Raw genomic sequence first — 20,678 nt, forward strand, 5'->3', positions numbered from 1 at the left:
ATTCTACACAACTTGTAGATATGGTGGAATCACGAAATTGCGTTCAAGTGTGTAGAGTACAGCCCATGTGAGGGGAAAAATCCGACATGTTGGAAAAGTCGTCATCTTCGATTCAAAATGGCGCCCCAAAAATTTGTAACCATGAAAATTGTAAGTTGTGCTCTTGGTAGGTAAGCCAGGTTTCGCTATGTTATTAAGGACGTAGTTCAGTTTAAGTGAAGAAACAAATCATTGGAGAAGTCGCCATCTTGAATTTAAAATTGCCATATTTTTGAATTGCCTTCATTTGGCCTCTTATGTGGTATATTCAGGAGAATAGAACAAAAAGATTTCAACGTAGTAAGTTAGGTCCGCAGTAAAGTGTCTGCTTTCTGAGTAGCAGGTCTGGGTTCGAATCCCCGCAGACCTTGTTTTATCTTTCGTTTTTTTTCTTATCACGTTGCTTCATTTTACCAACTAGTTTCTGTTGGCATTGCGTGAACAAAATATTTTCGTTATTACAGACATAGACGGAAAGGATATATTTATACGCTAACTGTTGAGATGGTCTCGAAACTAGGCAGTATGTTCGTGTAAAGTTTCGAGACGATGCTGAAGTATTTAAAATCAAACATATGTAGCTTTGGAAATGGAGCATCACCACTGTCTCTATCGGAAGCAATGTTCGGGGGGGGGAGTATTACCCCGGGGGCACTGCTGATAACATTCTATTCGCTATTGTATTATAAACGTATTATTTTGATCTTGCCAGGGGCGCTCTGAGGAGGCAGTGTCATCCAAAAAGAGTCTGAAAGAAACATTGGGCATCATTTTCACGATATAGTGTCCATACAAGACAACAATACATTTTGTCTCGCAACAACAGTGTCTGCTTCAAACCGGAAACGATTGCAAAATATCTCTGTCCCCTTTTATGTTCCTCGTTAAGATACATGCGTATACCAAATTTGAAGTGAGTACCACAAATGGAAAGTATAAAATATTAATTTTAAGGAAATACACACACACACAGGGACGTACGCAGGGGGTGGGTCCTGGGGGTCCTGACCACCCCCGAAATTCCAACTTTTGAGTAAATTTAGCCTAATTTTTGGGACAAGTTTAGGAATTTCAATATAAAATACACTGATATTGAGTTTGGCCCCTCCCGAAATAAATTCCTGCGTACGCTACTGCGCACACACGCTCATACACGCACACACATACACCCACACACACAAATGGGCACCTTTTGAAAATTGTCCCGTCGGCAGCGTACATAATTTTAATATATAAGATACGTGGAAAAGTGCCCCTTTCGATTTAATAGTTTTAGTTGCGGGTCCGGTTGGAATGAAATGCTGTATATAATAAAGTCAAGCTTATTTTCAATCACCTATGCTATAAAAATAAACTTTCAAAGAAAGAAAAAGTGAGAGAAAAACTTGTTGGGAATCGAACCCAGGTCTTTTGCACAGTAGGCTCACGTCGTTCCCCTACACTACGCAATTCCTTAGGTTTTCTACTTCCTACTTACTGCTCACATAGTACTGGTACGTAGCGGGCCCGCGTCTGTGGAATTATATACCTCTAAAATCGGAATAGTAATCGTGTTATATATGAGTTTTTTAGGATGATTAAGGAAATGATGTATTGTTATTTGATTGTGATAAGAAATTAGAAAGACACGATTCTAGTACAATGTTCTACTACAGTGTAGAAAGTGGTGTTGTTTAATTTGCTGTAAACAAATTTTTTAAAAGCCTCCAATAATATTCATATTCTAAATTACCTAGTAAATAACCGTCTTCACTGAAAATATAAGAGTAAAGATACAGGAAGACTGTATGTAATTTTCCAGTATAAATAATCATTTCAACAAGTTCTGCTGCCTAATAATTACTTTTGTACCAAAGGACAGCATTGTAATACAGTGTAGTACGTTACTGTGCAAAAACTGGTGTTCAATCAAATGTTATGAGCTAATGTATAAAAAAGCCTTAACAAAAATCATATTTGTAAATTACGAACAAATTTAGTCTTCATAAAAATACAAGACGAGAGATACAGCTAGACTGCAAGAAAGTGTCCAGTAAATATGAAATATTTCAAAAAGTCTTGCTGCAGGTAATATGTACTGCTATGCCGAAGGGTTCCATTATAAGGGACTTTTCTATATTACAGTGCAAAAGTAGTGTTCTCTCAAATGTTACCAACAAATGTTTAAAAAGCCTCCAACAATAATCATATTTGTAAATCACCTAGAAATTGTAGTCTTCATTGAAAATACATGATTAAATATACAGGGAGACTGCAAGAATTTGTGCAGTATGTATGAAACTTTTCAAGAAATCTTGCTGAGGTAATATGTACAACTATGCCCAAGGTTTCCATTATAATCCACTGTACTACATTATAGTACAAAAGTAGTGTTCACTCAAATGCTATGAAAAAAATTTAAACCATCTCCAACAATATTCATATTTGTAAATTATCTAGTAAATTGTAGTCTTCATTGTAAATACAAGAATAAATGCTACAAGGACACTATTATAATACATTGTACTAAATTACACTGCAAAACATAATATTAAAAAATGCTACGAATAAATATTTGAAAGGTTGCAAAAATCACATTTGTAAACAGTGAGCGTTTTCGCAAAATGCAAGGTTTAATAGGTAGGCTATTGGAAGACAGTGTCCGCTGTTTATGTTTGAGAAAATAAATTCTGTTATTGTATCTAACATGTATAGGTGTGCGAAAAGTGTACATAATAAGCCATGCACATGATTGCCAGAGTAGAAGTAGTAATAGAGTTCTTTCTAATAAATTGTGTGTTTGCTTTTCAAACTTACATGGAAGAAATAATACCGGTTGAATTGAAGTATGTGTTGGTAACAGGTGTCTGCTGTAAATGGAAGTGAATTCCTGAAGGAATATTTTTTATAGAACATGACACCTCATGGCAAAGGCCTGACCGGGGGCCTGGGGGCGGAGCCCCCAGCGAGCTTTAGCGAGTCTTATCTTTAAATTCTAAAACAAAAGCTTTTTGGAAACGTTGTCTCGATGAAATTCCTATCCAACATACTCTATCAGCATAATCTCTTATAAAATTCTCAGATAAAATTTGAATCCATGATATATCTTCCCGATTAAGTTTATCAGCAAACTCTCTAATAAAATCTTCTGATAATATTTTTTTTATTTAATCCCCCAATTAACCTTATCAGAAAACTCTCTAATGAAATCTTCAGATAACTCATTGTAAGTTAAGTCTTCTCAATTAATCTTATCCTTATATTTACGTATAAAATCTTCTGTAACATTTTCAGTAAATCGCATTTAAGACCATTGCTCAGGCGTTCGTTATTTTCCTTAACAGTTGTTTTTTTTAAATAAATGATGTAACATATCAACAGCAATGCAAACATGTATTAAATCAGATTATCAAAATTAACTTTTTCATCATCACCATCTGGATCATCTGGGTTATAATAAATATAATCTGGATCATACTCAGCATCAATTAAAAATCATAATCTTTGTCATCACCTAACTAATAACACACACGATTGAATACAGGTGTAAGAGATAATACTTGTTTAGCAAGTGACATGTTTGATTACGATTTTCTATATATAAATATTAGCAGGGTTGTTTTGTTCAAAACAAATGATTAAAACTTGTTTTAAACAATTGATTTTGTTTGAAAGAAATTTTATGTGTGTTATAAACATTTTGTTTTAAATACGTGTATTTTTAAGACTTGTTTTAAATATATGTTTATTTTATTTTTGTAAAAAAAATCTGGCAGAGAAAGAAAATTGTCAGAAAGTGCTCCCCATTCAGAAGACTATTTTCTTTCCAGGCGAATGTTTTGATTTCTCGTGGCTACAGCAGGTCAATGTAGTGATCTACAATTTATTTTGTTTCTTTTCCCCTTTATTTTTAATGTATATTGTATTGTTTAAATGCTTCTCAGTTAACTTGCGAGAAAGTGTCGTAGTCGAAGGTTAGACTACTTGTAGAACTGATATTAAAAAATAAATAAAAGAATTATCATGGAAACAAGTTTTTGTGTTGCATTCAGAAAACTAACAAAGGATTCTTGACTAAATTGTGGTTTTGAAATTAAAATATCGCAGGCTTTCGTTGATACAGTACATGCTGGTTCTTAGTCTCCGTACAACTTGGAATCATTTAACATGAGTTTTATGGGAAGAAGAAAGATCATTTAAAGCAAATTTACTAAAGTAACTCAAGCTCAATCAGATAAGAAAACGACCATACGAGCTCGTTGCAGAACGTGAAGAAAGAAATAATTGGTTTAGTTCAAAGAATGAAGTATCATTATGAAAAAAGCAATGCTGTGAAAAAGCTGGAAACCTAAACAGATAGTAGAAGTGTTGATCCGAAAATTGCTTCTGATGATTCTAACGTCACTGATGTGATTGAGATGCAACTGGAAACTTCAGGTAAGAGTTAATTTTGTATTTTCAATTTCTTTTTCATTATATTATGAAAATTTTATTTTGTCCCTCTCTTTAAATCTTCTTTAAAATTTTACATCCTGGGATAGCTTGTGTGAAGGGACCAGGCAAGAAAGCATAAGGTATGACAGTCAGTCGTGGAACTAACCATTAAAGCGTGATACTTACTGTCACATCATTACCGAACGTCAGTGAGGCTCCTGGAACGACTTGATCTATGTTTGTTCGTCTGTCTGTATGCATGCACCACGTTATAATGTTAGGGCAAAATTTTCGGTCTTTTAGCATTAAAGTTTAAGGGTAGAGGCACGAGTCGTCCGAAATTTGCTGTATAGATATGACTGAGATCTAACGTAAACTTTCAAAATTAATGGTTCGGATCCCACTTTAAACAATAAGCCCTGTCTTATTATCCTTGATCCTGGTGTAAGACTGTAATCAATCAAACTAAACAAATTTTATCCGTTTCGAACGAACTTGGGTTTCAGAATAAATTCCGCTCCAACTTAGTTTATTATTATTATTATTATTATTATTATTATTATTATTATTATTATTATTATTATTATTATTATTATTATTATTATTATTATTTAATATTTTTAGATGTGGGGCGTTCAGAGCACAAGAGATCCAAGTCCGTTTTCAGAAAGGTTCATTTTTGCTGAGCAAACGGAGTATCTTCGTAGCCAAGAGTACGAAATAAATGAAACAAAAATCAGGTGAAAAGGTGTGGGCTAGAGTTTCATAGGACAGCCGCTAGATAAGGGCGTTTATGGAACGGGAGAACAGAAGAGCTAATTTCCCCCTCCTTGCTCATAAATTTAAGATATTAACATTATATTGTGTATGCTGCAGCGTGGAAATGATTAAGCCAAGCTTCGAATGCCATAGTCAATGATGCAAAATTACGTTAAATAAATGCAGGGTGTATCAAAAAGAATACACGGACGGAAAACGTCATATCTTCGCAACCACGGATCTGAATTGAAAGAAAGAGAAACTACGTGACAAGGTACAATCTAGAGTTTTATATGATTGCCGCTACAGAGGGGCGTCCGTAAAAAGGTCATCCGCCCGCTACCCTGAATTTCAGATTTTGCGGGTAGTAATTCAGATTTAGAAACCTTTTGCTGAGCGAAGCCCAACAGAAAAAAATGAAGTCCTTACACCAAATAAATACGGACTTTGATACGTTATAATCCATTTCTATTGGCCGTAAGGAGCTGTAGGCCTATACTGCTCTCTTGTATATTCTCGGACCAAGGATTCCAAAGGTGGCTCTACTTTCGATTTTCATGCCTACTTAAAATTCTGGAAATTGGATCTAAGTAAGTTTCCAGTTTTGATCATCTGTGTTTCCTCCGTGTTTATTCGGTGTAAGGACCTCAAACTTGTTCTGTTGGACTTTGCTTATCGAAAGGTTTCTAAAACTGCCTTGCTGCCCCCAAAAACTGAAATTCAAGGTGGGGATGGGGCGGTTGCTCTCCTGCCTTACTGACGCCCCTGTCTAGTGGCTGTCATATGAAACTATCCCACGCCCTTTCACGTGGTTTTAGTTATATTTATTTCAGACTCCTGACAGCGAAGATATTACATTTGGAAATAGAATTCATTTGCTGAGCAAACCTGAACCTTATTGAAAATGGACTTGGATCCACTGTGCTCTGAACGCCCCCAAATATTATTACTTTTCTTCAATGAATTAATGACTTTAAAAAACAACCAATTACATTGGCTTCCAGAAAATATTCTAAAAGTTAGCACAACATGAAATGTGCTTCAAACATTACTTTTCGAAAATTTATTATTTTAAGATAATTTTATTAGCATCAATGTTCTGAGATAGTAATCAAATTTTGCAACGAAAATCTCACCCGCCTCCACGAAACGCGAGCTTAGTCTCTAAAGGCATAATTAGGAAACTTTCAGTAACTCCGAAATGACTTGTCCTAGGGTTAAAATAACCTCACAAGCGTTTATTTCTGGTAAAGTTCTCGCTTTAAACATGTAACATGATTCCATTTGCATTAGAAATTTTGAATGCCAATCAAAGATGGCCGCCATGATGCTTGATAGCACCATCTGATGTGTGAGACCACTTCCAAGTTTCATCATTCTCCCTTAACCCGTTCTCAATACACAAGGATGGAGAGGACTTGTTTTGCCATGTATATTGATAGATTGAGTGGAATCTCTATAGGTAGATTTAAAATCTACCCAGAAAGCTTATTACAACCAAGAAATGACTTACGAGTCACTGGCAAGAGGTTATAATAAAAGGAGATCGTGATATGAAATAAGTTAAGAATTACTAATCTATACTGAAATATTATGTACTCAACACAGTGGTCTTAACCAGGATAAAATAAATTAAAAGGTCGGTTGCAAGTAAAGAGCAAAAAGGCTTAACAAATAAGTTATTACACAATTTTGAAATATATGCTTGAAATCATGTTTTAAACTGTTCAAAATGTTTAAAACATGTTTTTTCGGGTGTTTTAAACATGTTTAAAACATTTTGAACATCTTTTTCATGTTTTAAACACATGTTTTGTTCTTTTTCAAATAAAACTATATTTTTTCCAACCCTGAATATGAGTAACTTCATTCATGCGAAGCTCTATAAAAATGAAATTATTTTTTAAAGGTGTACAAGGTTTTTGAAAATACTGAAAACTACATCACAATTGAAACGTTTACGAAAAGATGACCTGATAGAAAAATAATATGCTTAGAATATAAATCACAACTCAGTCAAGAAAACAAGAGCTACAAATCTATGGTAAATAAGCTCCATTCCATGAGTTGATTAAAATGTATGGAGATGAAGATTTGAGACAAGATATAACTCGACTTTTCAATATTAAGAAGGTGAACTGGGGTAATGTAAACAAATACGAAAAATTATCAGAACACTTTATAAGAGAATTTAAATATAAAGTGAATAGGAAAAAATCTCATGTAATCAAAAATTATCAGAAGACTTCATAAAAGAATTTGAAAATAAAGTTGATTGGATGGAAGTTTCATCTAGACAAAAATTATCAGAAGATTTTATAAGAGAACTTAAGGATAACGTACATTGATGTTACATTGCAAGTGAACAAACATTATCAGATGACTTTATAAGAGAATTTGAATATAAGCTCAATGATGACCTTTGGGCACAATTGATGGTTTTTCAGAAATTATCAGGTTTTATTAAAGAATTTTGTGATAAATTTAAAGACAGCGATTGTTGGAACATTTTAGGAATTAAACGTAAGTTGAGTGTACAGTTCATTAGAGATTTTAAAGTCAACTTTTCTTGGTTTATCATATCACGTTACCAAGTGTTATCTGAAGATTTTATGCTAGAGTTTTGGAATCAAGTCTATTGGTGTGAGATTGGAAGATATCAAAAACTTTCTTGTTATTTTAAATTTAAACGTATCAATGGATTTTATGATGAGATAGAGCTAGCTGATGATATCAATTGTTCTTTTTGTCTTCGGAATAATATTTACAAGTTAAAACCATATGCAATCATATCTTTTGTAAGAGATGTTTTAGAAAGTTGTTGTGTGTAAATGTTAACTGTCTATTATGTAGAAGTGGTCTTAGAATTTATCACGAAATCATTGAACATAGTGATATACTTTATGATTGTACAGAGTTTTATGATGCAGTTAAAACTTTTATGGCAATGTATAACATAGAAATGGGAAGAGAACATGAGACTGAAAGTGAAAAAAAGAGTCCAATAATGAAAATAAAAAATACAAATAGACGAAGAAGAAGGAGACGACGACATAGACGAAGAACAAGAAGAATATAAAAAATGAAAGTTTAAAAAATAAATCTCATAAGAGTTGTACTATCCATTTAAAACACATCTACCTATTACTTAACTGAAAAAATGTAAACACAAAGAGCTGCAACCTATTAAACTTGCAAATCTAGATAAGTCTAAGTTCTATAAAATTACAGCTTGGAATCTTTATTAACACGAAGAAAGTTTCAAAAGTATTAGTACATTTAGATGGTACACTCAAAGCTATATTACCAGATAGATATAACGAAGACACTGAGCGAGTACAGAGTGATTTGAAAAAGATGAGAATATTTATGCGATATGAAGGTTTACAAAAATTTAGTAATGGATTTAAAAACATACTTGTTTTTGAATCAAAACCTAGCAACTAGATTAAGTATGTCGCTCTTCAAACATTGATTGGGGGAGATCTAAGTAAGGATAGAAGGAGTTAAACCGGTTAACAGTATGTAACTTTATTAAATACTTTTGTGATGGTAGTCATAAAAATGAAATTTAGAAAATATTTCCTTGTTGTAATAAATAAGGTAAGTTATAATATACATCTTGACTGGAAGACCAATCGGAAAACGACCATTAGGAAGACCTAGGCGCAGATAGGAGGACAATGTTAAGATGGATCTCGCAGAGATTGGAATACAAAGTAGAAACTGGATGCAGTTAGCTAAGAATAGAATTCAGTGGAGAGCTTTCGTGAACGCTGCATTGAACCTCCGGGTTCCATAGTCCATAGAGTTAGTTAGTTAGTTATAAAAGACATACTGTTACTCAGTTGAAGCAGCTCTGCAGAGAATGGAGTATTAAAGGTTACTTCCGATTGGGGAAAGCCGACCTTGTTTGTTTACTAGAAAAAGATCATCTTAAAACATTCAAAGAAAGAACATATTCCCATTCCAAGACATCTTTAGGGAACCGAAACCTATAAGATTAGATAGAAAGATAGCTTTAAAACTATTCCCATTGGAAGAAGTGATTGAAGAACCAAAAGTGAAACCTGAATCACTACCAATTGATGTAAAACTTCAAGACTACGCATTTTAATCAAGATTAGAAACATGGAGATTCAAAACAGATTATAAAGAACATGATCCTCTAATATATCACTTCAACATCAAAGGCTTTAATAAGTAGACTAAACATGAGCTTAAAGAAACATGGTTCGTTAAAGGCAAATCTCTTGATAAACTGTCAATATAAGAAAGGTAAAGAAATTCAAAACTTTTACTTTAACACTAATAACAAAGAGATATTCCAATCAACCAATCTAAGAGAATTCATAACTGATGCTAAAGAAATATTAAGAACAAGAATGGATGAGTTCGAAGCTAAAGATTCCGGATGCGCTCTTATGAATATAAACTAATTACAGTTAGCTCTTAATAAATATGCACCGTATAGAGGATCATCATACATAGAACTACCAAATGAAATTGAAAGGAAAAGGCTGTTATTAATGTAAACAACAAAGATGAAAAATGTTTCTTACATTTAATTGCCTTTGCATTACATCCTGTTAAAAAGAGTCCACAACGACCATCAAGCATGTTTTTATAGACTTGGAAGAAAAAGTAAAAGATATTGATTGTCCTGTGAAACTAAGCGACATCTGTAAAATTGAAAGAAGACTCGATATTTCAATTAACGCTTATAAATACTGTATAACGAAAAATATATGGTGTACATTTTATATCTTACTCAAAACAAAAACACCTATGTGAATCTATTATATCTAAAAGAAGAAACTAAAACACACTGCTGTTGGATTAAAGAAAAATGAAATGATTTTTTTTTAGTTTTACGTCCCACGATTATGCCGGTTAGGCTAAAGGAGACGGTGATGATGAGAGATGAATGAAATGGTGGAATGAAGAAAGTGGGAGGAAACGGGAGAACCCCGAGAAAACCCATGCACACGGTGTTTGTCCACCACACAGTTCACTTGGAGGGAGCAGGGTTTGAACCCGGGACGCCAAGCATCAGAGGTGAACGCTCTATCACTGAGCGACCGCGGCCCCTTGGATTAGACTTAAGTAGATTAGTTAGTAGTCAAATAACTAAATGGTGAGCTCGAAAGTATTTATGTGATAGATGCTTGCAATACTTTTACTCACAAGATGCATTAGATAAATATGAGAGAGATTGTTCTACTCACGAAGGTGTCAAAATAGAAATGCCAAGAATGATACATATGTTGAATTTCAGAACTACCAATATACGATAAAAATGCCATTTGTGATTTACGCTGATTTCGAATGTTTATTGCATAAAGTTTTGGGATGTGAAGAATGCTATCCAGAAAACGAATCATATAAGAAAAATATGAAGAGCATAAGCCATTTCGGTTCTTTTATTATATTGTACAAAGCGATGGAAGTAAAACAGATCCTGTTGTGTATAGAGGTAAACACGCTGCTAAGAAGTTCACAAGAATGTTAAAGAAATAAGCCAAAGAAATATCAAACATTTATAGACAAAATAACGAATTACCTTTAACACGTAAATAGATGAAAGAATTCAACGAATCTAAATAATCCACTTACTGTAAAGTAAAATATGCTCCAGAGAATCATAAACTTAAACATCACGATCATATAGCTGGAAAGTTTGTAGCTACATTATGTAATAATTGTAACTTAAAAGTTAGAGTACCCAAGTTTCTGGCAGTGATTATACATAACTTATCAGTACATGACTCCCACTTATTTATAAAAGAGCTAGGATGGAATAAAGAACAAATAGATTTAATACGTAATAACGAACAACGATACATAATATTCAGTAAAAAAGTTGGAACTATCAAATTAAAATTCATAGATTCATTTAGATTTATGGCATGTAGTTTAGACAAATTATTAAACCTAACAAAAGAACAAATGACTCATACATAACACTTCTATCCTGACGAAGAACAATTCAAACCTGTAATAAGAAAGGCGTTTACCCATATGATTATGTTAGTGACTGGAATAAGTTAGACAGAGATATTACCACCGAAGGAAGAGTTCTTCAACAAGCTTACCAACACACATATATGTGATGAGGATTATGAGCATGCAAAGAAAGTATAGGAAACATTTAAAGTTAATAACCTCGGATAATACCATGACCTATATCTAAAACCTGATGTTTTGTTATTAACAGATGTGTTTGAGGACTTTAGAGAAACATGTCTTAAAGCTTATGGTCTTGACACAGCATGGTATATGACAGCACCAAGTTTAGCTTGGGATGCAATATTAAAGATGATAAATATAACACTAGAGTTACTAACAGATTATGATATGGTCTTGATGATAGAGAAAAGAATAAGAGGTAGAATTAGTCAATGCTCGTAAAGATATGTAAAAGCAAACAACAAATATACGGAAGATTACGACGAGAACAAAGAAGATTCTTATATTATGTACTTAGACGCCAATAATATTTGTGGTTGGGCTATGAATCAATATCTACCGTATAAGGGGTTTAGATGGTTAAGCGAAGAAGAAATAAAGAAATAGATTTCACAAATATATCTGATAATTCCAATACTGGTTATATATTAGAAGTATATCTTGAGTATTCAAAAGAATTACATGACTATCACAAAGACTACCCATTATCTCCTCAAAATATATGCGCATCTGGTTTAAAACAATCAAAACTATTAACAACCCTATAGGATAAAGAAAAATATGTGATTCACTATCAAAACTTAAAAAATGTCTGACTTGGATTGAAATTAAAGAAAATAATCGAGTAATAGAGTTTGAGCAATCACATTGGTTAAAGAATTATATAGATATAAACACAGGGATGAGAAATAAAGCAATAAATGATTTTGAGAAAGACGTCTATAAGTTCATGAATAATTCAGTATTCGGGAAGACAATGGAAAATATTAGAAAGAGATGTAAGCCGATAAAAATAGAATGTGATCCAGCAAGAGTAGAGAAACTAACTGCTCAACCAAATTTTAAAGGTAGAATTGCTTATGCATAGAATCTATGTGTGATCATAATAAATAAAACCAAATTGACTTTCAATAAACCGATATATGTTGGAATGAGTATATTAGACCTATAAAAATATTTAATGTATGACTTTACAGACAGGGATAGTTATATTTACCATATTCAAACAGAAGATGTATACGAGGATAAGAAAAATTATATTGATTACTTCGACGCAAGTAATTACCCTCAAGATAACAGATACGAGATACCACAGATCAATAAGAAAATATTTGATAAGATGAAGGATGAAGTTAAGAGTATAATTTTAGAAGAACTTGTAGGTTTAAGAAGTAAGATGTACTCTATAAAAGCACCTCAAATGGATCTAAGAGACGAAGACTTTAAAAGATAAGTTAGATAAGAAAAAATCTTATAAAAAGTCAAACGTCTAAAGAAAAACGTTATATATAAAGATCTTACACATAACGAGTACAAAGACTGTTTGTTCAATCAAAGGGAGTACTATAAGAAGACGGATTTGATTAGAAGTTATAGGCATGATATATTTAGTAGAGAAGTAAATACGTTAGCATTAAGTTGTGTGGATAAGAGATTTGTTTTAAAGGATGGAATAACTACCATACCATGAGGACAATATAAGATAGAAGAGTTGTAGATGTAGTTTATGAAATAGTTTAGTTATAGTTCTTAGATATAAGTATGTCAGCATTAAGTTGAATAGATGATAAATACCCTACCATGGGGTCATTATAAGATAGAGAAAAAGTAGTTATAGTTTTAGATGTAAGTTTTTATGGGCATTATAAAAGCCTATACGCTATCTAAATTAAACAATAATTATCCTGGAAAGTTTTGATAAAAAAATATGAGTTGGCAACGCTGATTCTATCCCATATGCTTCTCCCGTTACGTGTTGCGTTACATTACATTTTGAAAATTCTTTTTTAAATGAAAACTGGAATGCTTAAAAAAACGTTACGTTACAGGAATTTCACATCTGAACCACAGGAGATGAATACAAAAAAGAAAAGAAACAAACAAGCGCAACTTTTTATTATGTATGAGTTATATATACATTCGTTGTAAGTTATGTACAAGAGAAAGGAAAAAGGTTAAAGGTTATCTATAATGTATCTTATGTAGGTGTTTAAATGCAATAAAAGTAAACAACCTTGGCTTTAGTTCCACTTATTTTTTAAATAATTATATATGTGTGTATATAAGTAACTACAAAAGTAATGTATTAGAGCTATCAAACTTGTATATGCGCTATGGTCAGCGGTGTATTTAATATAAAGAACATTAGTGATGCAGTGGAGTACTTAATAAAAGGATGTTAAGCATTAGCGATATCAGTGATGTATTGGGCAATGTCAGTGGAAGTAAAGTACTGCACTAAATAATATTGGCTAATAATGGGTGTGTTAGATGTTACCCTAGGGACGCTAGGATCACTGAGGGGTGGAAGGGAAAGGTATGCTAGAACGGAGGTTTATATTCTACTCTTTTCCAAGAAGCTCTTGATGTTTAAACCTTTCAGCAGGTTGAGAACTTCCTTGATGGATGTTATCAGGTCTGCGTCAATGGCGGGCTGGATTGCCGTAGTTGTCTTTAGCGTTGTTGTTTGGAGATGTTGTTGCCGTTGTAGTGGTGGATTCCTCTGCTGATTCTGTATCCGGTGGAGATTTTGCCTCTGGAGTTGCTGATTCCGTGCTTGGCGTGGGTTGCGTAGCGTCTGCTGCTGCTGCTGTTGTTGTTGTTGTTGTTGTTGTTTTTGGCTTATGTGGCAGTTGGTAACTGGTTTTGCTCCGTTTTGTTGTTCTGTTGTTGCTATTTCTCGGGCTGGCTGCCGATTGTAGGTTCCCTTGCAGCGCTGACACTGCAGGATATCATTTCCTTTTTAAGGTTCAACTGCCACTCTGTAGTAGAGCAGGCGCTGTGGTTCAGTGGTAGAGCGTTCACCTCTGGTGCTTGGGGTCCCGGGTTCGATCCCAATCCCCGCCAAGTGAACTTTGTGGTGGACAAACAACGTGCGCGTGGGTTTCCTCGGGGTTTTCCCTTTTCCTCCCGCTTTCTTCATTCCATTATTTCATTCATTACTCAGCATAACGGTGGGACGTAAAACTCAAATATTTCATTTCATTTCATTTTCAATCATCAATTATTGCGATCGTGCGATCGTATTATTGCTATAGGCTATACTGCCATATCTATACAAATGCCTTGACGCAGCTGATCCCAATTTGAATATGGTATTTTTGTGGTTGTTCAAAGATGCAATGCTTGTTTATTGTTGATTCTACGGCCATCACTACTGCTATGGCAAGCTGTTTTTCCTTTAGACAGTTACTTGCGTGACACCATCTATTCACTAGGATGCCTATGTGTTCTGTATTGTGCTTAGCACAGTAGCCTTAATACCAATAAAGCAATTTTTTCCTTTCTACATGAAGTCTATCACACAAATCAAGTATAGGTGAATGTCTTTAGAAACGACAAAGTTTTCATACGTCATTCACTACAGCGGAAAGAGCAGGTGAAAACTCTTATACTATATAATTACTCTATGAGACTAATTGTTGTGTACAATTTGTAATACTACATATTGGGTATTTATCATTATTACTATTATTGAAATACGCAAGAGATAACTTCAACTATTCGATTAGACGCTGATTTGTGTGTGTATATGCATTTTCCCAACAAAACTCGAACGTTGACTACGTGTTTCTATTGCTTCTGAATTACACTTGTTTCTGGAAATTGAAATAATGCAAACTGCACCAATTAGGATGGATGATTGCACATGGTTATAGGCATAAAGCCAGGTCTCAATAACTTTAAAATTCAGACGAAGAAATCATTGGAAATTAATTATTTTTCTGAAGATTCAATATTGTATTCCCATTTATTTGTAACAGTTTTTTTTAGAATAAATAATTTCTAGCTCCTCTTTAACTGTATAACACTATGTAAATAGTATTCTATAACTTCAGTTTCATGCTCCATCAACTATCAAACATGGTGATTGTATTATACATAATACGTATCTTTTATTTATTCACTAAAAAATATTTACGATTCAGCTAAAAGCCATTTCACATTAAAACATTGATAAGACACGAAACTTTGCCAAAGTGTAGATATTAAATGTATCCCAGCATTCGCCTGGTAGGACTGTAAAATCACAAGTCAGGATGCTTGGTATCGAGATTCGAATCTGGAGACTTCCAATTACGAACCGTCAACGGTAACAACTAACCTACGTTCGCTCGGAAAATATTATCAAATTATTTTTCTGCAAGTATTTTGTTAAATGTTTATTATTTTCATGAAGCAAAGAGTCAGTGTTCTACTTTGGCTTAGAATTATCGCTACTACACTTTTAATTAACAACTAATACTTTTTTTCATTATTTCTGTCCATTTTCTACAAATTACTTGCAGAGACTATTCAGAGTAAATGTTTCAGTTTAGTAATATTTATTAAAGTTTAGTCATATGTTAATTACCGTTTCAAATATTTATAAGTTTTCCCTTCCGATTACGATGGGAAGGGAATGATTAGAAATGAAGTTTCCTCTTTTTATAAAATTTTTGATAATTGTAATACTTTTTTTTAAAATAACGTAATTCTGGATTACTTGGAAATACTCAAATAAACTAAAATGAAGACGATAATACTAAAGAATATTATTAGAACAAAGCATTGTTGTTTAACGAATTGACAGAATCAATTTTTTTTCAAAAAAAGTTACTGTAGGGTATGGGATTCGAACTGATGATCGTGGATAAAAATAAAATACTTGCAGAACGCACGTTAATCACTTACTTTACAGAGATATGTGGAAATTCATTCCCTTAGTAGACGCGTTTATCAGAAAATCACTACAACAAACTACCTGATAGCTTCGCATATTTTCTAGCTTATTTCTTTTTAGTTGTTTGTTTACGTGTAAAATGTTTAATATCTATGATTATTAGAGCTGTGCAATATGTATAGTAACTAACATTATGAGAGATTTACGTTATATTTTTAATAAAGCATACAATTCCGTCTCTCTTTGTAAATTTCGCTGCACGTTACCTACGTTTACGAAAATGAAACTTAGAATTTGGTGATGAAAATTTCGGAGATCTGTTTTATTAACTATAACTGCTTTATTTCTTAATTTTTTATAGTTGTTTTTGGAAATATGTGTTTTCTTTTTCTGTATATTTTTAAGAACACTGAACATTTTCTATAATAAGAAAGAGAGTTTTTTTCTTTTTATGTAATTTTGAAAAACATGCGACAGAATTTCTGGACAGAAGTGTACATTACAATATAATTGCACAGCGGAATTTTGCAAATCCCTTAAAATTGTGAGTTTGGCAACAACACACTCTTAGGTAATAAGAAAAGAAGTCATAAGAAGAAAAGCGTAGTGAAGCCTTCCCAAACACCTTGTTGTTTATTGTTTGAAATATTTAGGTCCTATTGTATTACTTAATGCAATGCTAGTTTCACAGCAAAATAGTACCTTGGCAAATTCAGAAAACTTCGTTTCATTAAAGAAAAACATACACACTTTTTAACCCAAAGAAAATCTTGGGGTTCCTGGTAAAGAAAAAAGATAAGGAGAATTTTAAAGAGTTGCCTCACTATCAATACAACTGAAAGCTCTATAGTTTGTTATGATAACTGTAATAAAATTCCGTTGTGTGTGTGTTCCGTTCTTTCTTTCTTTTGGGATCCGAACTCTTAGAACAATGGCGCCGACTGGACGGTAAACGTAGAGGGAACCAAGACATGATCTGAATATTTATATATCAACGTTAGTTTTCCTGGGTGTTTCTAAAATTTTGTTTCACGAAAGGTTGTATAACTAATAGGATACTATCTTTTTCAGTTAATATACCGTATATCGTGTTTCATATTTTATTAAATAAACAGGCAAGAGCAACGCAAGTAGGTACTAGCCCTTTGAACTCTTAAACAACGAAGGTGTAAGAAGATATTTGATTCCTTGCTCATCAACATCTTAAAATTGTGTGTGGAAAGTTGTGTGATCAAAATATTTAATAACAAATTCGAAAAACAAATAGAAAGGATAATATTAATCATAGTAATGAATAATGAGGCTTGTGTTGTAGAAATTATATTGAAACGGGGAATTAATGAATAACTTAAATTTTTAATTCCATACATGCCATTAAATGTATGTTATTACTCTTAGAGAATGAAAGACAGTGAATACTACAAGCATATGTTACGACATTAAAGAAATGCTTACTTTTGCAGCTCGAGCTCTTGTAAGAAGAAAGAACGCTGGAATATTTTATAGATATTGTTCATTATCTCACTGTTATCAGGGGAAAATATTAGAATCCTCTGTACAATTCTTGGTGAAATTGTTCATTTTACCAAAAGAAAATATATGTATAATATACTTAACGCTGTATAGAAATTGTGATTTGTTTTCAAAAGAAAATATTTGAATCCTGTGTATATTGCTTTCTACATACTGTTTTGTTGCTGTTAAGGGGAAATGTTTGAATTCTGGGTATAATATTCTACAGAAATTGTTTCTTATCGAGACAAAATATATGATTTCAATTTAATTTCAGTAGAAGCTGTTCTTTATTTTGTTCCCATCGAGATAAGATATTTTAATCCTTTGTTTAACACTTTGGAGAAACTGTTTTGTGTTTCATTGTTATCAAGAAAAATTTACACACACACACACACACATATATATATATATATATATATATATATATATATATATATATATATATATATATATATATATATATATATATATATATATATATATATATATATATATATTCAATGTTGACCGTGGAAAATGAAAATCTTCTTTGTTTTGTTGTAATCAAGATAAAATATTTTGATTTTTGATTTTACACTTTGTAGGTATTATCCTTTGTTTTCCATTGTTATTAACAGGAAACATTTAAATCCTATATGTAACACTTTGAAGAAGTTATTCGTTATTTCATTATCAAGAGAAAATATTTAAAACTTATATTTAACACTTTGTAGAAATTATTCTTTCTTTTATTGTTAGAAATAAAAAAAATTGAATCCTGTTCCTAATGCTTTGTAGAAGTTGTTCTTTTTCATTGTTATCAAGAGAAAATATTTGAATCCTATGTTTTAACACTTTGTCGAAGATGTTTTTTGTTTCAGTGTTATCGAGAGAAAATATTTAAACTCTAGATTCAACACTTTGTGCAAAATATTATTTGTTTACGTTATGAAGGAAAATATTTGAATTCTGTGTTAAGATCGCCATTTTTGCTGCAATTTTTTCCAAAGTTTTGTTTGCTTTTTAGCAATATAAATAGATGTATGAGAAATATAGGTATGGAGAAGAACGAAGGGAATTAGCTCGTAAAATAGAAAAAATAACTATATTAAAATCAGTACGATATATTACTAAGTCTAATTAACAATTGCAAAGAAAAGTAGTCTATCTTAAACCCTTATATGAATGACAATAAAATTAAAAGGTCTTGTACTTACCACAGCATTGTTGGAGAACTTAACAATATTGAAGTAAGTTCTTTCTGGAAACATATCTAAAACGGATAACATGGCCTCTTTCAACATTCTAAGTCTTATCCCATTCATAGCTTGGCTTACATCCAACAAAAATATGACGTGAATATTAAAAGGTTTCAGACCAGTAGGAGAAAAGAAATGAACGAAATATTCTGAATCCATCTGAAAAATACAAATAACCGTTTATCCAATACAATAACAACAAAAGTTAAGGCTCATTTTGTTCAACGACTATATTTATTTATTTATTTATCGTTGTCAGAACTTTGGATTTATGGTTTCCATATAAGCTGGGTAATTTTGACCAATAATAAATTTACACACTAATTACACCTTAATGACTGCTTAAAGAGAAAAGAAAAGCAAAAGAGGAAGAAAGAAAGAAAAATATATTACATTGGTAAATCGCTACTTGGATCATCGTGTACTAAAGGCAAGAGAAAAAAGAAAATAAATAAACTTGTCGAAGAAAAGAAAATTTGAATTTAAAATTTTTTGATTCTGTTTTATATCTGTTCTTTTTACCTAAATTAATCATTAGACATACAAAGAATTTTATTTAATTTCAATTAAAAGATCGTGTGTTTTACTTCACGGCCGTAACGACTCAATTGTTTTCTTTTCTTTCTACATTAGAAACTAAGGAGAGAGAATAAAGTTAAGAAGAAGGAAGAAGAGGGAAAGGAAGAAGCAAAACAAAAAGAAAGAAGAGATGAGTGACTTCTCTAAAGTAGCCTGTTATGAAGATAGTAGATGAAGAAAGTAATACAGAAAAAAAGATTGTAATTGAGATAAGGGAAAGATAGAATAAGAGAAGAGGATAAGAAGGAAGGAAAAGGGGGAGGAGAGTATGAGATAATTATTGAAATATAGTTAAAAGCCTAATAATGCATTGCATACTGTGGTATTCCTATTAGCCTTTATGGAAGAAAAATTAAACTTCAATGTTTAACCCGTCGCAGTTAGATGCATGTTGACTCATACAACATTGACCTGGATCCAAACAAATACTTAATGTGGATTTACTTAGGCCTAGCACAGCTGATGAAAAGGATTATAATAGTTTCTGTATTTATTGTTTCCAATCAGATTCAATCCATAAACTGCATTCCCAGTTCTGATTTAACATACAGGTAACTTCAGAAATTTGTGGTGAACGAAGAAGAGAGAAAAAATCTAAACTGAACGTCGCAATATTGAAATGCAATTAAAGTTCTTACAAGATTTTTAGTATTTGGTGGTTATTGCCACTAATCTCTATTCACTCGCTCTCGTTACGGTCAAAGAACCACCATTGATTAATACAGAAAGATACTTGTCAGCATATTTGTATCCTTAATAACCAGTAGCACCTTTAGCGGGTAGGCCAAGTAGGCACGGGGCTACCCAAAAACTTTTGGAAATATATAAACGCTAAAAGATACAATAAAGAGTAAATATATTTTCCACTATTTATATTAATAGTAGATAATTATTTAACAAATAGCATCAACTACTACTGTAAAAGTAATTTTCTACTGTGAGTAATCAATCATATATGTATATGTATTCATAAGTGAGGGAGTGTGCCTACTCAAAATTACAATCCTAAAGACGCCCCTGTTGATAATCTATGACTTGAATTGATTGATATGTGTCATTGATAATGAACAGTTCTTCATTAATGGTTACACAGTAAACATTTACGTCTAAAGGCTATTGTATGTTCCTCGCTTAAAACCAAATCACACTCATACTATCACTCACTTTACGTCAAAAGAAAACATTTGAATGTATTAGGTTAATTATAATTTGAAAGAAAAATCAGCTAACTACAGTTTATGCATTTTTATTACAACTAGTGACAGAAAAGGGGAAAGAGTAAG

At 32.4% G+C, this 20,678-nt stretch overlaps 1 protein-coding gene across 1 annotated transcript in view; it reads right to left on the bottom strand.

Moving 5' to 3' along the window:
- LOC145692017 (inter-alpha-trypsin inhibitor heavy chain H4-like) overlaps window positions 1-20,678 on the bottom strand; it is a 208,836-nt gene that overhangs the window by 124,566 nt on the left and 63,592 nt on the right. Inside the window, exon 7 of the mRNA XM_081767316.1 lies at window positions 18,775-18,975. Within this exon, the coding sequence (XP_081623442.1) occupies window positions 18,775-18,975 (201 nt within the window). The remainder of the gene's footprint in view (window positions 1-18,774; window positions 18,976-20,678) is intronic.

The sequence above is a fragment of the Thermobia domestica genome, chromosome 8, assembly GCF_964235325.1.
Source record: "Thermobia domestica chromosome 8, izTheDome1.hap1.1, whole genome shotgun sequence".
Lineage (NCBI taxonomy): Eukaryota > Metazoa > Arthropoda > Insecta > Zygentoma > Lepismatidae > Thermobia > Thermobia domestica.